This window comes from Eucyclogobius newberryi, unplaced genomic scaffold, assembly GCF_026437365.1.
Source record: "Eucyclogobius newberryi isolate DKJ021-1_F unplaced genomic scaffold, fEucNew1.0.hap1 SCAF_6, whole genome shotgun sequence".
Taxonomy (NCBI): Eukaryota; Metazoa; Chordata; class Actinopteri; order Gobiiformes; family Gobiidae; genus Eucyclogobius; species Eucyclogobius newberryi.
This window is the reverse complement of record NW_027316278.1, coordinates 8411117-8431814: the sequence shown is the minus strand read 5'-3', so window position 1 is coordinate 8431814 and position 20698 is coordinate 8411117. Positions and strand designations below refer to the sequence as shown.

Here is a 20698-nt window from a genome sequence, read left to right as displayed (position 1 = left end):
AATCTGTTCCTCAAAGAGCAATATAAGTTATTAATCAAGCAAACAAATAAATGTACTGGCATTGACAAACACATTTCTTTATTTTTACAAATAATTCTGCAACAGATTGATCATTTACAATGACAGAAGTGATGAAGTTGTTTAAATGTTGAACTAGACCTCAAATAAAAGTCTTTATCACTAAGTCTATCGCACATAGTTCTTTGGAAACAATTTGAACAGTTTTCCGTCTTGCGTTGGTTCAAATCCGTACTTCTCCAGTTCCTCTTTGCTGAAAGTTCCTGCTTCAAAGTCTTTCTTGATCTGTGGCGCCGCAGCTTCCTCAAACAGACTCTGCGCCGTGAGTGGTGGCTCTGTTCCTCGAGGCGCGCGGTAGGACACGTACGGTTGCAGTTTAAATCCTTCCAAATTCGGGACCACAAACTCGGGAATCATCTGCCGAATGCTCACAAACTTGTTACTGGACACTTTCAGTCCAGTGGGTCTGGATCCTCGGCCCTTGTTGTGAGTCCTTGAACCACGTTTGCTGGTGAACTCGGACATACGATCTGCTCCTCGCATTATCCCACGCATCAGTGTGGATAAGACGCCCATCGTTCCTCCAGACCTGGAAAAACAATAACAATAGCGTTAGTGATATTGCCGATGGAAAATTAAGCCTTTTTTTAGATATACATGTGTCAAATCTATAAAACGTTTAGAGTCTGTATAGAGATGTATAGAGTATGAGACATAGGGCTGGGCGTTATTGACAAAAACATACATCTCTTAACAATATCCGGACGATATTTTGACCATGTATCGAAGGACTGTGCAAAAATGTTCCTGTAAATGTTTTGGTTGAGGTTAAAGTATTACATAAAACGTGAATAAACCATAAAATTGACCACAAATGGAAAGGAATATTACTTCAGGCTCTTTAGAATACACTGTACTGTACTTTTTAACTTCAATTGTAGGCAAAATACTCTATATATTATATATTATATTCTTCTATATTCTGATTTTGAGAAACAATCAATTGAACTTTTTTTTGGAGTGATATAATCTTAATGTTGTAATAATTCATGTAAAGGAGGATAAACTTCTGGCTCACATAAAAACACAACATACAGTCTAGACAATTAATCGAATGGGTTATTTGATTTACATCTGGGAAGAGAAATTAAAACTAAACAGACCGTGATCACGTTTTCTGCAGCATTACCATAATAATATAATACCAAGAGCAAATACCACGATTGTGTTTAGTTTTTGGGCACAACAACAAAGCGATTGAGCAACATCGCTTAACTGGAATAATACACAACTTTATTATCATTCATTTTAGGCTTAATTTTCTATTTTTAAAAAAGTCTAACCTTGGACGGCTCCTGCTGTGGAAGTGTGAGTGACTTCTCAAAATCGGAGCCGCTCATAGGTCAAAAGGAATCGCAGTCCACCAATAAAAATCGGAGATACTCACAAAGACCCGCCCCTTCATTTGTGAAGTGACCGGAGTTAGCGGAAGTTAAATGAGCTTCAAAATAAAACGGTTATAAAAGCGTACCAGAAAATATTTTTTAAAAAAGCCGAAACTCGGCCCGAAACTGATTAAAAATGCCAAGTAAGTGGCAGACAAATTGGAAATCAAGTGCTACAAGAAATATGTCCTGACCTGTAATCGATAGCAAACATTCTTAAGGATGAAATAAATACTACAACGATATATATATTTTTTCAACCTCACCTCGTCCCCACAGGCCTCGTCAATAGACATCAATTAAATGTTAGAGGCTAGATGTGGTTATTTTGAATTGCAGATAAATAAATTAAATAAGAGATGAGTACAAGAACTGTAGGAGAATTTAAAAACGTGCATATACAATCAAAATGCACATAGCCAAAATGCAAACAAACAAACAAACAAACGCTAAAATTACAACGAAATAACATAGTCAATCATGAAGAGACTGATAAAAGCCATTAAACATTTACCTACGCCTCTCCGTACGTTTTGTAAACATCAACTGTATTTTGATAGGACGGATGGTAACGGTTGCCGTGTTGTTTCCGTCAACTTTACGCCACCACGCGTCATGTGTACACAAAAAGTTTGACAAACAAAGGTACGTGCGCGGTGTTTTTGCTCATTTAACTTTGGGGAAAACATGCTCTGATCATTACGCGTTGACGCCGTCCACGATTCGCGGCCGTTGCGGAAGTGCACGCTCGCTTTTCGGTCGCAGAGGTTTGCATGTTGACAACGTGTGTCGGAATGAGCGAAAGGGGAAACCTCAGGGTAGTGCATAAGGTCATCGCAGATTTATTTTCGCTCACATGCAACTTTCGCGTCCAATTCTGCGTTGTATTTCAGAAAGTTTTGAATGTTAATGTTGTTTCGCGGTTTAGGTGAAAGAAAGACGTCTCCCTGCGTGTTTACACCGAGAGAAACTGGACCTCCAATGGCATTTGTTTTCAGGGCAATATTTGTTTACTGTTTTAAATGTTATGTTAATATAATACATTCTCCCAGATAGCCTTGCGCGTGGTAGTTATTCATTATTTTATTATAATTATTTATTGTTGTGTATTGTTTGATTTTTTTATTTGTATTACATTTGTTTTATGTACTCATTTAAAACAAGGCTATAATTTCATTGTAAGTTGTTATTGAAAAGACACGTGACATTTTTGAGATTGTCTAGCTGGATTTTAAATTGATATCGGTTATTATGTTCACGTCCACTGCAAAAATCCGATTGTTATCCGATTTCCCGCCGATCAGAATACAGAGATGTCCTGTAAACAAAGCGTATGAATCGTGATTACTTTTCGATATTATTTTTATTATTACATTTTATTATTACACCAGGAGAATCGCACAAAAAAATAGTAAAGCCAAACTTGAAAAATGAAAAGAGAAAATGTATGAGATCGAGAGCAATATTTCGAAATTAATTGTACTACCGTATTTTACCATAAATCGCACCTTTTTTAAAATAGTTTTGGCCGGGGTGCGACTTATACTTATATTTATACTTATGTACTTGTACTTGTACTACTCCGGAGCGACTTATATGTGATGTTATTTGTTATTTTCATACTCCAGTGCAACTTATATATGTTTTTTTCTTCTCTATTATGCATTTTTTGGCTGGTGCGACTTATAGTCCAGAAAATACGGTATTTGTCATCCGAATACAGCGCTTACTCCATTGACTAACGGGCAGGGTGTGATCAGATTTTGTGAAACGCACACCGAAACCAATAGTTTATTCCAGATTGTTTTAGAGCCTTTTGAACGGTAGTATTATCCAAAACGACAACTTTTTAATGCATAAAACTAAATATTCAGTCGGTTTTAGCCAGAGATCTGAAGTTTGGATTTGTCTTGACGCACGACAGTGAACCACAACTCACAAGACAATCTCATCACATGTTATCACAAACCATAAAGTTACTAATACTTGAAGTCTAAGCGCTCTGTCCATGTCATACAACCTAGATAAGATGTTCCTTATGGATTATTCTTCAGTTAACGTTAGTTCAGTAACAGTATTTCACAATCATTTACAATTTAATTTATCTATTGCCGTTTTATGTTTTTTGACTGGTTTTATTGGTTTAAGGTTAAATCGTCACATCAAATTGTTGTATATTGCAATAATGTCACGGTCCAACTGACGGAAATGTACGTTTTTTAAAGGAAAAAAATTGAAGTTTAGTCTTGGTTTTGTCTCTGATGAATTTTTAGTGCACAAATATATTTGTTTTAATTTAACATAATTTATTGTGTCAAAAATATATTCAAATATCGCAATTAGGGATGTCAGTATTATTTGGACAATCGATAATTGTGATTATTCTGGTCACAATATAATTGTAGGAAGGAAAAAATTAAGAATCGTGACAATTTTAGAAGCAAAATTACGTTGTTTTAATTCAATCTTTGGTTTAAAAAAAATCTAAATCTAAAGTACTACTTTTACCTGTCTGTTTTTGTCACATTTACCTTAGTTTGTCATTATTTTCACAGTTCCGTTTCATAAAGTCGATCACAAACTTGAGAAAGAATTATGTGTTGGATGAGATTTCACAATAATAATCGTAAATAATTTTGAAATCGGGATTTCTTTTCTCACAATAATCGTTACACTAAAATATGACATTGTGACATCCCTAATTGCAATATTATCAATATCAAAGTACATCAAACTAGGGCTGGACGAACGGAGAAAACAAAGATCTAAAAAAAAATTAATCGTTTTGATCAATTCCGATTTACGATTTGAATTTATTTGGTTATAATTAAATTTCTTCCTCCAAAGTCTGAATTCTGTTCCAAACCACATGTTTTTACCGTTTATTTTACTTACTTACGGTCGACTTTAAAGAAAACCCTCCCAAATATTTGACGATTTCACATGACTCGATCTCGATTTGTCGATCTTTCGATTTACCGTATTTTCTGGACTATAAGTCGCAACAGCCAAAAAATGCAGGGAGTTGCACTGGAGTATGAAATGCGGTTGCAAGTGTGAAAATAACAAATCACATATAAGTCGCTCCGGAGTGTAAGTATATAAGTATAAATATAAGTATAAGTCGCATCACGGCCAAAACAATGAAAAAAGGTGCGACTGATAGTCCGGAAAATACGGTAATTTATCGCACTAATTTCCTGTATCGAGCGGTCCCGTTTAACGCTGTAGTGTCTGGTTACCACTATTGACCCATTTCTTTTTCCCTTTTTGATCTTTGACCCAGATTTTCTCGGTCAGTGGTTCATTCATTGTGAGCGGATTAAATCACAGCGGACGGACGGGAATTCACAAATATTATAACCTAAACCTCTAAATTCTTATGATTGGTGGTGAAAGTAAAAGTGCCCACTGTACATTGACACACACACACACACACACACACACACGGTGGATAAGCAAGTTACCTTGAATTAAAATGATAATAATGACGCTATAATTGTATTTTTTAGGTATGGACGACGGTGAAGATGCGGCGTTCTGCAGTATTTATCCGGTATGCTGTTTGTCTTGTTCTTTTGAAGTAGAATGAATATGTTTTTACTTAAGTTTTGTTGCTTTTTTTCAACCAATTATACTGTATTAATATCCCATGTCAAGCCAGTACAGGTATTTTTAAAAATGTTAAAGGAAATAAAAAAGTGAAAAACAAAACGGCAGTCAGTTCACTCCTCGTATATCGCAATATTTCTACCAATGCGTTTGTGCTGTCCATGTGTCTAAATACAATGACATTTATACATTTTTAAGATAAATTCAGAAATATTGGGAGTCAGACGTTGACAAACTTTATTGATCCACGAGGGAAGTGACCTGGACACTGTCGCTCACGTGTATAATCACAAAGACCTCTCTTTTTTTAAAACCCTACTGCCCAGAGTGTGTTAGATTTAAGCACTTTCTCCCTGCTGTTCTTGAACTGTGCGGAAACACTGGAATGAAAGTATCATATTGTATAATATAATTACCGTATTTTCCGGACTATAAGTCGCACCAGCCAAAAAATGCATAATAGAGAAGAAAAAAACGTATATAAGTTGCACTGAAGTATAAGTAAGTATAAGTACAAGTATATAAGTATAAGTCGCACCCTGGCCAAAACTATGAAAAACGTGCGACTTATAGTCCGGAAAATACGGTAATGATAATAATAATAAAATAATAATGATGACAATAATGATAATGATAAAATAATAGTAAATAGCAAATTATAAATTGTAATACATGGCAAATAAAACAAAAATAGTGTAGCGAAGATGGACACATTTTAAAATAAGAAATAAATAAAATGAAACTGAATATAATAAGTATAAAACATATCTGTGGTAGTATAAGAGGAGCTCAGTGCACAGATTAACTGAACATATGCATGACTTTATTTGAAGCATTGAGGCAACCGTGTAATTACTCAGATTAGCCAATTAACACCCGTTATGTCCCCAACTATTATTATTATGATGATGATGATGATGATGACATGTTCGGCTTATTTGCTGATGTACACAGCTTGTTATTCCCCAGTGTTTGGCATAATAGTATATCTTTCGGTTGTATCCCGTAGTGTGGTAGAACTGCAAATCGCATCGCTGTAACACAAACCGTGGCTCTCTTTGCCCTTCTGACCTTTGACCTCCCGCGCTGTGTGTTGCAGAGCCTCTTCAGGGTGCCCCTCGGCAGCGAGCTCGCGGCCAAGATGCAGGAGTTTATCGAGGAGAGGACGGAAGTCAATATGGTAAGGGCTTTTCTCTCACGCGCTCATCCTTGTCGTTTGTAAGGTCGTTATTAATAAAGGCTTTTCTCCTGCCCGCCCCGCTCGAACCGCCCGGGCTCCTGATCCAACAAGAAGAGGGCGATGTAGCCAAAAAATGCATAATAAAGAAGAAAAAAACGTATATAAGTTGCACTGGAGTATGAAATGCGGTTGCAAGTGTGAAAATTACAAATAATATCATAAATAAGTCGCTCCGGAGTATAAGTATATAAGTATAAATATAAGTCGCACCCCGGACAAAACTATGAAAAAAGGTGCGACTTATAGTCCGGAGAATACGGTAAGTGTTTTGCGATTGCGGTGAAATTTTCGATTATGTTTGAACACAGTCGTATCATTAAAAGTTCGCCTTTTTTTTTATAACAAAGAGCTACATATTATTTTTGATATTCCATTAGATGTATTTGATGCCGGGTGCGGATACGGAATTATTCATGGATCGTACGGAAACATTATGATTAAATTGCACCCATGGAGACATTTATAAGTGACGACTTGCATGTTGATTTATGTGTGGATATTATGTTTATTATGTTTAATCCAATCCAACTTCATTTGTAAAGCACATTTTACTCACACAGTCTCCAGCGTACAAGACCACCAAGTAAAATGTTATTTATTTTTTTAAATAATTAAATGAATACAAACGAATCAAATATATATAAATAAATATAATAAATAATAATAGATAATTAAAAACAATAGAAAATATACAATAACAGATATATTATATTCACCAACTGTGCATTCATTCATTCATCTTCATATTCATGTGCAATACTGTCATTCCTGTGCAATACTGTCATATTCATGTGCAATACTGTCATTCCTGTGCAATACTTTCACATAATGTCAATCATCTTGGTGCAATATTCTCTGTCCATATAACAGCTGTAAATAAGAGTGTTACTATTGTTATTATTATTATTTGTATTAGTATAAGAGGTTTTTTATAAGAGTTATATAAGAGCTTTTCTATAAGAGTGTTTGTTTATAAGTTATCCGTTTTTATTATTTGCCTCTGTACCTACTTTGTGTTGCAACACTGGAATTTCCCCATTGTGGGACAAATAAAGGCTTATCTTATCTTAAATGACAACATAACAAGTGGAATACTTCAAACTTCACATAACCGATAATACGATTTAAAACATGTGACGTTAAATGCTGTTATGTATGAAGCGTGTGAAGCATTAAAGTGTGGTTTGTGTGTCCAGTGGACGGCCGTGCTGATCTCTGCCGTGACGGTCGTGTCCATCGTCGGGACTGTGGTGTGTCTACTTTACAGGCGTTACAAGAAGACGAGTAAGTGACCTGTGCTGGGCGACTTTCAACCGGCGCCGCGGCGATTTGTCCTACTCTGACCCAAGATCGAGATTCAGCCACTTTCTAATTGTCAGTGATCAGCTCCAGGCGTTTGAATCGAGCCAGTTCTGTCAGTAAAAGCATGTTGTTTGGGGTTTAAAAGTCTGCGTTGTTTTATGTTCATGAAGTCAATAGCGAAAGTCAGTTTTTATATTTTAATTGTATAAAGAGAGTACGTAAAATCGAATAGAAAATCAATAAATACAGCGGAAACGTGATTCTTTTTAGTTTTCGCCGCCGTTTCAACTATTGCAAACGGAAAACGTCTAAATGAACTGTACAAACTGACTTGAGACACAGACTTGTACATTTCTTACGTTTGTTCTCAGAGCTGGAGGCTGGAGTACCGCACTACCGCTTCAGGAAAAGAGACAAAGTGATGTTTTATGGACGAAAGATCATGAGAAAGGTTCACAAACTTTACAATAACTGCACTGACTTAACATCTACCTCCTAAATCATTCTTTATAAACTCTTTGTTCGTTTTGAATGAAGTCAGATGAATACGTGGATGTGTTTTGTTGTTTTAACAGGTTCAAACGCTGTCTTCGCCGCCGTCTTCGAACTCTGCGTCTCGTCAAAAGATGAGGAAGAGGCCGAAAGTCCTGTCGATCGCTCGAAAGTACGTCTTTTTCTTTTCAGTTAGAAGAATAAAAACACTTCACAACAAACAACAAGTCACGGAAACAAGACCAGAAAGGACACAAGAGATAAAAAATAATATACCGTCGCACCAGCCAAAAAAAGGCATAATAGGGAAGAAAAAAACATATATAAGTCGCACTGGAGTATAAGTTTTGGGGAAATTTATTTGATAAAATCCAAGACCAAAAACAAACATTGCAATTCAAAATAATAACAGATGGGGAATAGGTGTACATATGCTAACGCTAACACCTTCAGCTACATGACGTATGCTAACGCTAACACCTTCAGCTACATGACGTATGCTAACGCTAACACCTTCAGCTACATGACGTATGCTAACGCTAACACCTTCAGCTACATGACGTATGCTAACGCTAACACCTTCAGCTACATGACGTATGCTAACGCTAATACCTTCAGCTACATGACGCACAGACAGAACTGTGGTGAGTGTCTGGTATGTTAACGTAACATATGAACAGTTATTCAGATAACTATAGCATAAAGAACATGCTAACAAGTTTACCAAAGCATCAGTTTTACCCCAAATCACTAAATCCATTGAATTCTTCTTCCTCTGTGTCACTTCTAAACAACTCCACAAACTCCAGAGGAAGAGGAAGAGCAGATTCTTCTTCTTTAGAGCCTAGAGCGCCCTCTTGTGGTTTCCAGTGTGAAAATAATGAATAATATCACATATAAGTCGCTCTGGAGTATAAGTCTCACCCCGGCCAAAACTATGAAAAAAGGTGCAACTTTTTTTATAGTCAGGAAAAAACGTTAAATAAGAAAAGAAAGAAGACATCTAAAAAATGAAGGCACACAAAGTCCTAAAAACACATCTGGTCCAAAGTCGCTCAAATTTGGCCATTTTCAAAGACCAAATGTGTTTAGTTTCAGTTTCCTGCACGTTAATTAAAATGCTGGTCCAGTCCTTGATGAAAGCGCGTGTTTTTCAGCGTCATTGACGATTCGTTCTGACCGCGTAGTTTTGTGTCGTCATCAGGATCTTGCGCATCCGGAAGGAGCCCACCGTCCTGCAGCCTAAGGAGCCCCCTCCCGCTTTACTGGAGGCCGACCTGACCGAGTTTGACGTCCAGAACTCGCACCTGCCCTCGGAGGTGCTCTACATGCTCAAGAACGTCCGGTCAGTGTGCAGCGGCGGTCGAGTACAAGCGCCATTCTGAACTGAGCCCATTTTAGGCTTGATGTGGCAGACTTTTAGTTTTGATTTAGCCCAGATATCCCCCCAATTTTGATGTGGTGAAAATGTGTGTAGAATAATAATAATTGACGTTTCATCTGCATTTGTATCGTGTACCGGTGTTTTTTTTGTAGTTTTAATTATGTTTTAATGCCATTTTTTTATGCCAATATGATCCGACATTACAGTACTAAGGATGAAAAATGTACTACAAATGACATTTTCTATTCAGGTTTTAGTTCACGTTTCTTTTAAATCTGAAATATCTACCTGCGTTGCACCAATGAAATTTCCCCATGTGGGACAATAAAGGATTATCTTATCTTATCTTAAATCATTCCAGTTACCTCCTGGTGCCCCCTGGTTAGGAAACTGGGATTTGCCTGGATATTTTGTGGATATTGAGACTCATTTGATTTAATACAACTTATCATCTCAACATAAAAATAACATTATACTGTATTTTACCTATTTTAAATTTAAAACTGTAGTATTTGGTGAAATTAGGTCAAATAATACAATAAATGCCCGATTTTAAAAAAAAATTCCAGTCTAAATAAGTAGGGCATCGCTTTAATTTTGCTGTGGTGGTCCCGGGTCAGTTTCGCAGTTATTTTGGAGGTCCTGGTTTCAAAAGTTTTGGAACCACTGGCCTACACGGATCAAAAAAGCACTAGTTACAGAACAAATGTAGTTACTTCTATATGTTTAGGACAATAAGTCGTGCATAAAGTATCATTTGTTTTACCATTTTTGTGTTCTGGTTGTTTTTAGACTGGGGGCACAAATGATCTGCTCTGTTGATGGAAAACTCTGCTGGAAAGCGTGGAGTGTGCAGAGAAAACTTGCACAGAGATTATATTCCTATTTAGATTCGTCTCTGTCTGTTGGTTTTAAAGGCGGACAAAATGAACTAACATCCCGTACATCTAATCCAGTCCATGTTGAGATCGTCCACAATGTGCTCTCAGGGTCCTCGGTCACTTCGAAAAGCCGCTCTTCCTGGAGTTGTGCCGTCACATGGTGTCGATCCAGCTGCACCAGGGCGAGGTGCTGTTCCGGCCCGGGGACACGGACGACAGCATTTACGTGGTCCAAGACGGCCGCCTGGAGCTGTGCATCCAGGAGAACGTAAGAAGCGCACGAGCGAGTGTTTTCGTGCGGCTTGAACCGGACTTGACGTGCGTTTGCTCCGGTTGCAGGACGGAACGGAGGCGGTGGTGAAGGACGTCTTAGCAGGAGACAGTGTCCACAGCCTGCTCAGTATCCTGGATAGTATCACTGTACGGGAAATATTACCTCGCTCGACTAATAAAAATGATGTATTATTTCTGATTTAAGACGATTTCTGTAGAAACCTGTTAGTTATTTTGTTGATTGTGAACATGCAAGACTTTTCTAAGGATGACTAAGGTTTGAAAAATATCTAAAAACTACAGTATTTACTCGTCTTAACGGTGTTCTTTACATTTGCCTTCAGGGATACCCAGCTCCTTATAAAACGGTGTCCGCTCGAGCCGCCGCGCCCACCACCATCCTGCGACTTCCCGCTGCAGCTTTTGAGTCCGTCTTTGACAAGTATCCGGAGACGCTGGTCCGGGTCATCCAGGTAAAGACTGTTCATTTGTAATAGTGCAAATGTGTCACAGTCGTATTCAGTTGTGTTGTTTGTCTCGTGCAGATTATAATGGTGCGTCTACAAAGAGTCACATTTCTTGCCTTGCACAACTACCTCGGCCTGACAACGGAGCTGTTCAACCCGGTGTGTGCATTTTTCATAATCACAGGTTTTTGCTCAATGGGCCTCATTCATGACACAGTTGTATGGACACATTGTACTTAATTCTTTTGTACGACGATTGTATTGCTTTAGAATAATATTAAGTCTTATTATGCGTTCAAAAATGTGACTACATCCTCTTAAACCCCCATGAACAGAGCGCGCTCACCTCACTTCCCCCGTTATGTACCAGGACTCATGGAAAATACAATATTAAAACACTTTTCTCACTTACTTTGATAAGTTGGTGACTTAAATGTGTTTGAATCGCTGCTGAAGCTATAAAACAGTCTATAAATGCCATCTTCTTTCTTCTCTCCCTCCCTCACTTTCACATGCGAGTTCAGAATGCGTTTCAAAGTAAATACATATTCCTTTTTATGTGAATAACATGTAAATGAGTCACGTGGTGTTCTGTTGCTGGCTGTTGGTGAATTAGGCACAACTCACAGAATCCTCCTCTAGTGTCTTCTTAAAGTGGAATTTGTTCACACACAAAAAGCATTAATGGTTGAGGTGTAATGTCTTCTTAAATAAATGCATCATTTCTGTCAAAGGAAAGTCAAGCCATTTCCCTGGTGACGGTGGCTCATGTCCTGGGGGAGACTCACCCTCACAGAGGCCTGCGCCGACAGCCCTCGCAACAAGACGAACTCGCGGCTGAAAAATCTGACTCAGGTTTGACCCATTTCCACCCAGTAGTTCATAAAAGGGGAATTATACAACTTTATACACTTTCTCCACTGTTAAGATCATTTCCTCATTAGTTTCCTTCTGTTGCTTGAGTAATCTTGTACTAAAAAGTTTAAGATAATATAGTGTGAGTATGATATATCTTAGGGGTGACCAAGCAGACGAATGAAAGCATGAATCCCCCTTTGAAACAGTGTTGTCTTGTTCTAACAGACAAGTCCAGTCATTCAGAAATGGGACCTACAAAAGGCAGAAAGTCTCGCTCTCAGTCCACACCCATGGCTGTCACAGGTAAGTGCCATAAGTGAACAAAAAGCATCACGATGTCAGTAACGTCGTTGCGTTCGCAGACGACATGTCCACCGAGCTCAACAGTGTGTACGAGCGAGGCCGAGTGTCCAAAGAGGAGACGGCGCCCTCCAGTCCCCTAAAGGTCCAGTTTTAATACAGTTCTTTTCTTTATTCAAAGCTTAACGCAGTGCAAAGTGTGACGTTGCGAGAAAGCGTTGTCTTAACTGTATTTAAAGACATTTGTTTATTCGATAACTGAGAAAAAAGCAATCGTGATTTTTCATATTACTCCATCATAAGTTAAGAAAAAACAATAAGCATGTCTTTTATTTATTCCTTTAACATAAATCTGACAAACTCCTTCTCAGTGCTCCTTCCAAACGCAGTAAAATAGCCACATTTCCTCCTCCAAACCGCACGCTTTGACTGACTTTTACTAATGCGACACTGGGTTTTCTCCTTTCAGTCGATATTGAAGAAGAGCGTGACGATGATGCACACGCCCTCCGCCGTTTACCACTACGCAGAGGCGGCCGGGACGCACAGTCAACACGGCAAAGTCGGCGCCATTTTCAACGCGGCCAAAAAGGACCTGCTCCAAGTCATCCAAATACAGGTACTTCGCCGAAACAATCGATCCAAACGTGATCAGCAGGCGCAAATGCAGTATATAAAAGTGATTTATGGAAGATTGAGATGTCAAGAGTGTGATGTTAATTGACCGTTGTGATTATTCAGCTCACAAAATAGTCGTAAGAACTAAAATGTTATGTAGGGTTGAAAAAATGTATATTGTGTATTACTGTGTATTTTTATGGGATAATGGGAACAAACAAACAGGGATTTTTTTACTTTTTTGTTTTTTTTCAATGCAAACAAGACAATAAAACAAAAAACGGGTGGTGACAGGTGATTTACACAGATGTACACACAGTTTTTTTTAGACCTGACAGACAAAAACAGATGGGGACTTCCTGCTATTTACAACTGTATAAATGTGTGCGTTTGTGTGTGTCATTTTTAAAGTTTATTTTAGTGTGTGTGTGTTCAAGTAAGGGGACATGAGAGGAGAAGGGACAGGGGAAAAACACACAAAAAAAAACTCCATAACAATAGAAACAATAATGACAAAGAAAATAGAAAACAATAAAAAATGATAACAAAACAAACAGACAGACAAACAAGCCAACGATGAAGACCGCCCACCACCACCACCACCACCACCAACACCACCACCACCAACACCACCACCACCACCACCACCACTACCTCCAATACCACCACCAACACCACCACCAACACCAACACCACCAACACCACCAACAACAACACCACCACCAACACCACCACCAACAACACCACCACCAACACCACCACCAACACCAACACCACCAACACCACCACCACCAACACCACCAACAACAACACCACCACCAACAACACCACCACCACCACCACCAACACCACCACCAACACCACCACCAACACCACCACCACCACCACCACCACTACCTCCAATACCACCACCAACACCACCAACACCACCACCACCAACACCACCAACAACAACACCACCAACAACACCACCACCACCAACACCACCACCAACACCACCACCAACACCACCACCAACACCACCACCAACACCACCACCAACACCACCACCACCACCACCACCAACACCACCAACACCACCACCAACACCACCACCAACACCACCAACACCACCACCAACACCACCACCACCACCAACACCACCACCATCACCACCACCAACACCACCACCAACACCACCACCAACACCACCACCAACACCACCACCAACACCAACAACAACACCACCACCAACACCACCACCAACACCAACAACAACACCACCACCAACAACACCACCACCAACAACACCACCAACACCACCAACAACACCACCACCACCACCACCACCACCACCACCAACACCAACACCACCACCAACACCACCACCAACACCACCACCACCACCAACACCACCACCTCCAATACCACCAACACCACCACCAACACCACCACCAACACCACCACCACCACCAACACCACCACCACCAACACCAACACCACCACCAACACCACCACCACTACCACCACCACCAACACCACCACCACTACCACCACCACCAACACCACCACCACTACCACCACCACCAACACCACCACCACCACCACCAACACCCGCAACAGTCAACCACCACTTCCCTTCTCTTTATAATAAACACTTCTGGTGCAGACTCATGACAACCTGAATTTATGCAAATACTCTTAAATATCTAGAGATCAGCCGAGAGAGAAACGGCATCAGCAAAGTTGTCATGGCCAGATGTGACCACTAGGGCTTTAGGAGGAGGATGTTTTAGGCATGGAGAAGAAGAGGAAGGTTAGGTCTGAAGTCACTGAGAGCTGACAAATGGCGCAAAGCCTTCAGGAGAATCTGGCTTCTAAAAACGTGAAGAATATGTTTTGTTTCTTCTTCATATTCATATACAGTTGGTGAAGGTGTTCGTTGTATGAGCAGGTGGTGGGTTATATGATCAAAAAACATGTTGAAATGTTCAAATAAGTAAGAAATGGCTCAATAAAAGGTCCGTAACCGACATTCACCCAAAGAATCTGCAAAAATATGATGTTTTTTTTGACAATTTATTTTTATTTCAGACAATTCTCCCCAAATAAATTCAAATTCTCTATTCTGCATAAAGTGAGTGAGTCCTTGGACTTGTGAACGAAAGGAAATATGGAATTTTATTTTCGTTTGGACGTGAATAATCGTAAAAGTGTGACATTTCTTTCCACAATATAAACCGTAATGCAAACATCTGATACTGTGACATCTCTAAAGGGAGTTTCACATCGTTGACCATTGACCAAGCCATCGAACAAGGGATGTGTTTGTTGGTTTAATTGTTTGTTTGCGTGAATCGTCGGGCTAAAATTGCACGTTCTTTGTGTCTTTGACGTCATCAGGATGCCAACTTATTAGAGGGCAGAGTCAATCTACGCCAGGTCAAAGCCGGGACAACTGTAGCTCACCAAGGAGACCAGGTACGTCCCAGACTTGACCAACTCTGAGTTTTTATGTCCAGCTAAAAGAGCATTCGTTTGTTCAAGAAGAAAACATTAACACTCTGGTGCTAGATGTCTGTGAAAAAAGTTGCATCTTCAAACACATAAACAGACTAAGAAATTGGTTCAAACTTCATTCTGATGCTAAGGAAAACGCTTGATACTTTAAAACCATTTCTCATGCAGCATTTAGACGAAACAATGTCTTTATCAACTCAAATAAGATGTTTTTACTGTAAATGAAAAGTGTATTTGTGATCTTTAGTTCAACTTAAAATACCGTAGATTTGTGGGCCTTGCTGTGGCTTTTGAAATCGGTCACAGCAGAAAGTCAAATATGGGCTCATGTTTCGGGTCATCCCTAGTGTCTGTAGTCGTTTTTGGTTCTGGTTTGTGTTCCGGGCACATTTTTCAACACACTTCGTTTTGCACTTTCACTACGAGCTTAAGCGGTCCATATTTCAGTCTCTGGACGTATTTGAACAGATTAGAGAAAGATTAGATCACAATTCTTTGTTTGATCTCCTAAGGGCATTTCTGGTGCAGCCGGCAGTTTTAAAACGTTCACACACAGAACGTCACACGAGCAAAAAACAAAACTGGTTCTGCAGCAAGTTAAAGTGCCCCCTACAGGTCGGATGACTCATTGAACTAAAATGCAGTTAAGATAATTACAGTTTATATTATGCAAAAAAAGTATACAAACTTAATCCCAGAATAGCTAGTTTTTGTATTTTTGTAAGTGTGTTATTTTACTTCCTGTTTGTAATTGATGACATCATAGTAGGTAATTACCCAGCAACTACTGGGCCAAAACTCATCTAATCTAAAAAATATATGAGAGCGACTTTATTTTGTTGAACGATGTCTAGAGTTTAGTAAAAACAATTTTATTTTGTGTAAATGATGCATAAACTTGGATGGAATGAGCACTGTGATGTCACTTCCTGTCATTTCATACAGATTTTTCAACTAGTAGCTTCTCTACTGGTGTAACACTGTATTTTTTTGTATTTACAACGGGTAAAAACACATCAATAAAAGTCAAAATTAGAAAAACATGCAAACCTGTCGCACTTTAAGGTAAAAATGCAAAAAGGCCAGCGCTCTGTAGACGGTCACACTCGTTCAGGTTCAGCAAACTGAACCAACAAAGAGGAGAAAAAGTTTAAAACATTTTCACGCTCGACAACGTGCTCCCGTCTCGTTGCCCCGCGCAGGACGTGAGCGTGGCGTTCGTGATCTCGGGCTCGCTGCACGTTTACCAGAGGATGATCGACCGGGAGAAGGAGTCGCTGCTGTTCGTGGCTCACGCCGGGGAAATGGTGGGGCATCTGGCTGTCCTCACCGGAGAGCCCCTCATCTTCAGCGTCAAAGCCCACCGCGACTGCAGCTTCCTCTCCATCTCCAAGGCGCACTTCTACGAGTAAGCATCCTGTTTGTTTCCCCCCGAAAATGTGCGGTTTTCCGTTATTGTGGTCGGGTTGTGCCACCGCATCAATGTGAAAATGAATATAATCGCATCATTTTTATATTTATTTATTTATTTATTACGTATTTTGTAGAAAATGGTGGGCAACAGGACAAAATTCAGATAATAATGTGATTTTTTTTATTTGAAGATTGCAGAATTTGAATATTGAGTGTATTGTTTATAGTAAAAATGCTACAAAAAATTACCAAAAGACAAGAAGATGAAATAAAAAATGAAATATAGTTGTGTTGTAAACGTTTAAATAAGGGATTAAGGTGATATTTCTGCACTTTTCTGATTAATTTGACAGACATTTCACATTTGTCTCATAATAAACCTCAACTGATCCGTTTATAGACTCGCTTGATAATAATATGATCTAAAAAAAATTAACATTGAATTGTACTTTTCTTCCTAAAACGATTACATTTATCAAAGTCTATTCAAGGAGACAAAACATTTTACAAAATCCAAATGTGTCAATGTCCAGAAAAGAGTTTGAGTCAGAACTGGGCTGTGTGACAAAAACTGTTTGTTAGTATCCGCTCTGCAGAGACTCTATTTCCCATGTGCCCCTTGTGTTTGTCATGTGCTCCCATGTTTGTTTCTGTGTCTCCACACATGCTGTCACCACACATGCTGTCAGTCTTCTCATTACCTTAATTAGTTTCTCCTGCCACTTGTTTGTTTCCACCAATCACCTGCTTCTTTGTGTGTATTTAAGTTCTGTCTCCCCTTTGTTCTGTGTCTGTTCGTCACTTGATGTCTGTCCTGCTTGTAACTCCTGCCCTGCTCCTGCATTGATTACCTGTCATTTTGGATGTTTTGTGTTTTTGGACTTTTGGACATTTTGCGCCTTTGTGCCTGCCTCTGGATTTTGAACTTTTGTTAATAAATTCTGATTTGCCTTGATTTGGACTGCTTTTGGGTTTTTGCCGTCGGGATCATAACACTGTTATTCTCATCATAATTTTCAATTAAATTTGATTTATTAAACAAATAGAATATCTTTTTAATATAATTTTTTCACAATGGAAAAACTAACCTCAGACAAAATGGGACAATTATTCTGAACTTAATATGCTCTTTAATTTTCTACTTTTACTCCTTTTACGTACCTCGTGCTCTCCCTGGTCCAACTCGTTCTTTGTGTGTTTTTCATTTTTTTTTCTCTCCCCCTGTTTGTTCTATGTTCTTTTTTTTTTTTCTTTTTTTTTTACCTGTTACCATCCACCTATTTTCGCCCTGTGCACAATGGTTGGACATACCCAAATGGCATTGCTTATTAAAAGAGGATCTTATGTTCCACATGCAAGTGTGATGCATCATTAGAAAGCTTAGGCCTTCTAGTTTCTGCAGATGTGCACGTGACACACTGTCAGGGCATCAGAACTTACACTACAGAGGCCCAAACATAAACAAAACATCATTTTTTAGTCTCGCCTGAATATTGTTAATTTGTAATGGTCCTGAGCATGACATACTTCATTGTGTGCATATGCTGTTCACTGTACATGATGTTTATCTTGTTGACAACAACTGTGTAAAGTTTCAGATCTCTAGGAACAGGCATTTCGGTGCTGTTGACCTTTTTGTATCAAAAAGTATATTCGGAACAAGTGATCCAAATATGTGCCAACTGTGCCAAACTGTTTTATTACAATTTTAGCTCCTCTATGATCATAAAACATACATTTTGATGTTTTGTAGGCCACTAATAGCAATTATAACTGCTAAAAAAAAAATATGTGAAAATGTGTAAATATGAGTTTACCCATGAATTTCCCATATAGAGGTTAAAAAAAATATATATATATATATTTTATTTTTGTATTGGTATAATACATATATCTAACAAAATGCACGTCCAAAAGGCTAATAAAATCAGAAAACGTTATGCGCAAAATCCTGCCGAGAAATCTGGCTCTTTACAGCCTTCCCGGAGCCTTACGCACGAGAATACAGAACATTCTGTGTCAATCAGCCCTATTGTCCCGCCTCTCTTTTTAAAGCTATTTTCATTGGCTAGAATAATCTGTCAATCAATCTGAGCTACGTTATTCGCACGCGGCGCTATTTAGATGTAAACAGACTAATCCATGTGCGTCGCAAGCGGCGCATTTTTTTTTGCGGAGGCTGTAGCAAACAAACCCGTGGACAGAAAAAATCGTGGATGGTCTCATTCTGTAGGAAACAGTCTGAAGAAAAGAAGGATATCCAACATTATTTTATAGGTCAAACAGGTCATTTGTTATGGACGGAGAAATGCGCCGAACAAGCGCATTCTCGTCCGGCGAGAAACGAAGAAAAGTTTGTTTACTTGACAATATCTTGAAATCGGATAACTTCAGGAAAAATACAAGTGGATGTTGTTTTTCAATGGTTCCTTACGGACAGACTGAGCACAAGGATGTACAGAATTAAAGCCGTTTCGGCCGTCATAAACAGCAAACAGGTAGGACATGCGTTTGTAAAAGTTGAGACTTTCTCACAAACTATTGGCAATTGCTTCTTGGGGCATATTATTCAATCAATGACATATTCGTTTTGTTGAGAAAATAAGCTTTAAAATGATGTATGGCTTGCTGGTATTGACCACGGAAATAAAAGTGATGATGTAAGAGAATATTTGAGATATAGAAAATGTTCGCCGGCGGACAGGTGGGTGGTAACATGTTGAAAAAAGAAAAAAATCTATAATGTTTTAAAAAATGTTAAAACATTTCTGCCATCCAAGTTTGAGGATTTGATTTCGATTTCAAACACTGATCATTGTCTGATCTTAGAAATCACTAACAAACCAGTAATGACCAATAATAATGCCTTTTTTCCCTCACTTGGCATCCTTTTCGTTTACATCAGAGTGAAAATATGGTGGTTGTTGTTCTTGTTTTCCTCTGTGTGTCTTTATTTGAGTCACAGTGGTGTTACTGGTGTTACATGGCGTGGTGTGGTGTGGGTTCTTTCAGGATCATGCGCGAGGAGCCGAGGGTGGTGCTGAACGTGGCGCACACGGTGGTGAGGAGAGTCTCGCCGTTCGTCAGACAGATCGACTTTGCGTTGGACTGGATGGCGCTGGAGGCGGGGCGAGCCGTGTACAGGTCAGCCACGTCGTTACAAGGGTCTTCATCCAGTTTGACTGCCGTGGGGGAAAAGCACCGCGGTTCAACGATTGCCCGTATTTTCTGGACTATAAGTTGCACCAGCCAAAAAATGCATAATAGAGTAGAAAAAAACATGTATAAGTTGAACTGGAGTATGAAATAAGGTTGCAAGTGTGAAAATAACAAATAATATCACATATAAGTCGCTCCGGAGTACAAGTATATAAGTATAAATCACACCCCAGCCAAAACTATGAAAAAATGTGCGACTTATAGTCTGGAAAATACGGTATCCACGATTACCGAGACCAAACGAGAGAGGAGTAGAAGTAAAAAAGACCTAATTTTGCCTATAAATTGCCATGATTATTATTTTTTTTGTTCTTAGCTTTGATTATTTAGGTCACAATATATCGATTAAGCTAATAATGTTGACATATCGAGTTACAGGAAATGTTTTTATTCATATTTACTCTTAAAAACAGGACTTTAACGTGGATATATATAATGTCTGTGATTGTAATTGTTGAAAATGATTTGGTTAAAATAATTTGATAAAACATCCAAACACATTGTACACTTTTGTATTAATCAGTATAATTAAGTGAACTTCTGTTTTAGGCAGGGCGACAAGTCAGACAGCACCTTCATCGTCCTCAGTGGTCGGCTGCGATCGGTCATTGCAAAGGATGATGGGAAAAAGGAGCTAGCAGGAGAGTACGGTCGAGGGGATCTGATTGGCGTGGTGA

At 39.0% G+C, this 20698-nt stretch overlaps 2 protein-coding genes across 2 annotated transcripts in view; one reads left to right on the top strand and one right to left on the bottom strand.

Annotated features, from left to right (window-relative positions):
• Nucleotides 1-87: 87 nt before the first annotated feature.
• On the bottom strand, nt 88-603 carry mrpl41 (mitochondrial ribosomal protein L41). The gene has a single exon (XM_072433663.1). The coding sequence runs from the start codon at nt 592-594 to the stop codon at nt 187-189; it is 408 nt and encodes a 135-aa protein (XP_072289764.1). The 5' UTR covers nt 595-603; the 3' UTR covers nt 88-186.
• Nucleotides 604-2064: 1461 nt separating this feature from the next.
• The window catches only part of LOC140346552 (patatin-like phospholipase domain-containing protein 7), a 35538-nt gene continuing 16904 nt past the window's right edge, over nt 2065-20698 (top strand). The window contains exons 1-19 of the mRNA XM_072432677.1: nt 2065-2108; nt 4976-5019; nt 6175-6255; nt 7512-7599; nt 7989-8068; nt 8193-8281; nt 9314-9454; nt 10483-10642; nt 10714-10794; nt 10992-11120; nt 11193-11273; nt 11849-11969; nt 12198-12275; nt 12335-12417; nt 12742-12891; nt 15273-15350; nt 16592-16797; nt 19815-19946; nt 20571-20694. Coding sequence (XP_072288778.1) covers nt 4978-5019; nt 6175-6255; nt 7512-7599; nt 7989-8068; nt 8193-8281; nt 9314-9454; nt 10483-10642; nt 10714-10794; nt 10992-11120; nt 11193-11273; nt 11849-11969; nt 12198-12275; nt 12335-12417; nt 12742-12891; nt 15273-15350; nt 16592-16797; nt 19815-19946; nt 20571-20694 — 1944 coding nt within the window. The 5' untranslated portion in view covers nt 2065-2108; nt 4976-4977. The remainder of the gene's footprint in view (nt 2109-4975; nt 5020-6174; nt 6256-7511; nt 7600-7988; nt 8069-8192; nt 8282-9313; nt 9455-10482; nt 10643-10713; nt 10795-10991; nt 11121-11192; nt 11274-11848; nt 11970-12197; nt 12276-12334; nt 12418-12741; nt 12892-15272; nt 15351-16591; nt 16798-19814; nt 19947-20570; nt 20695-20698) is intronic.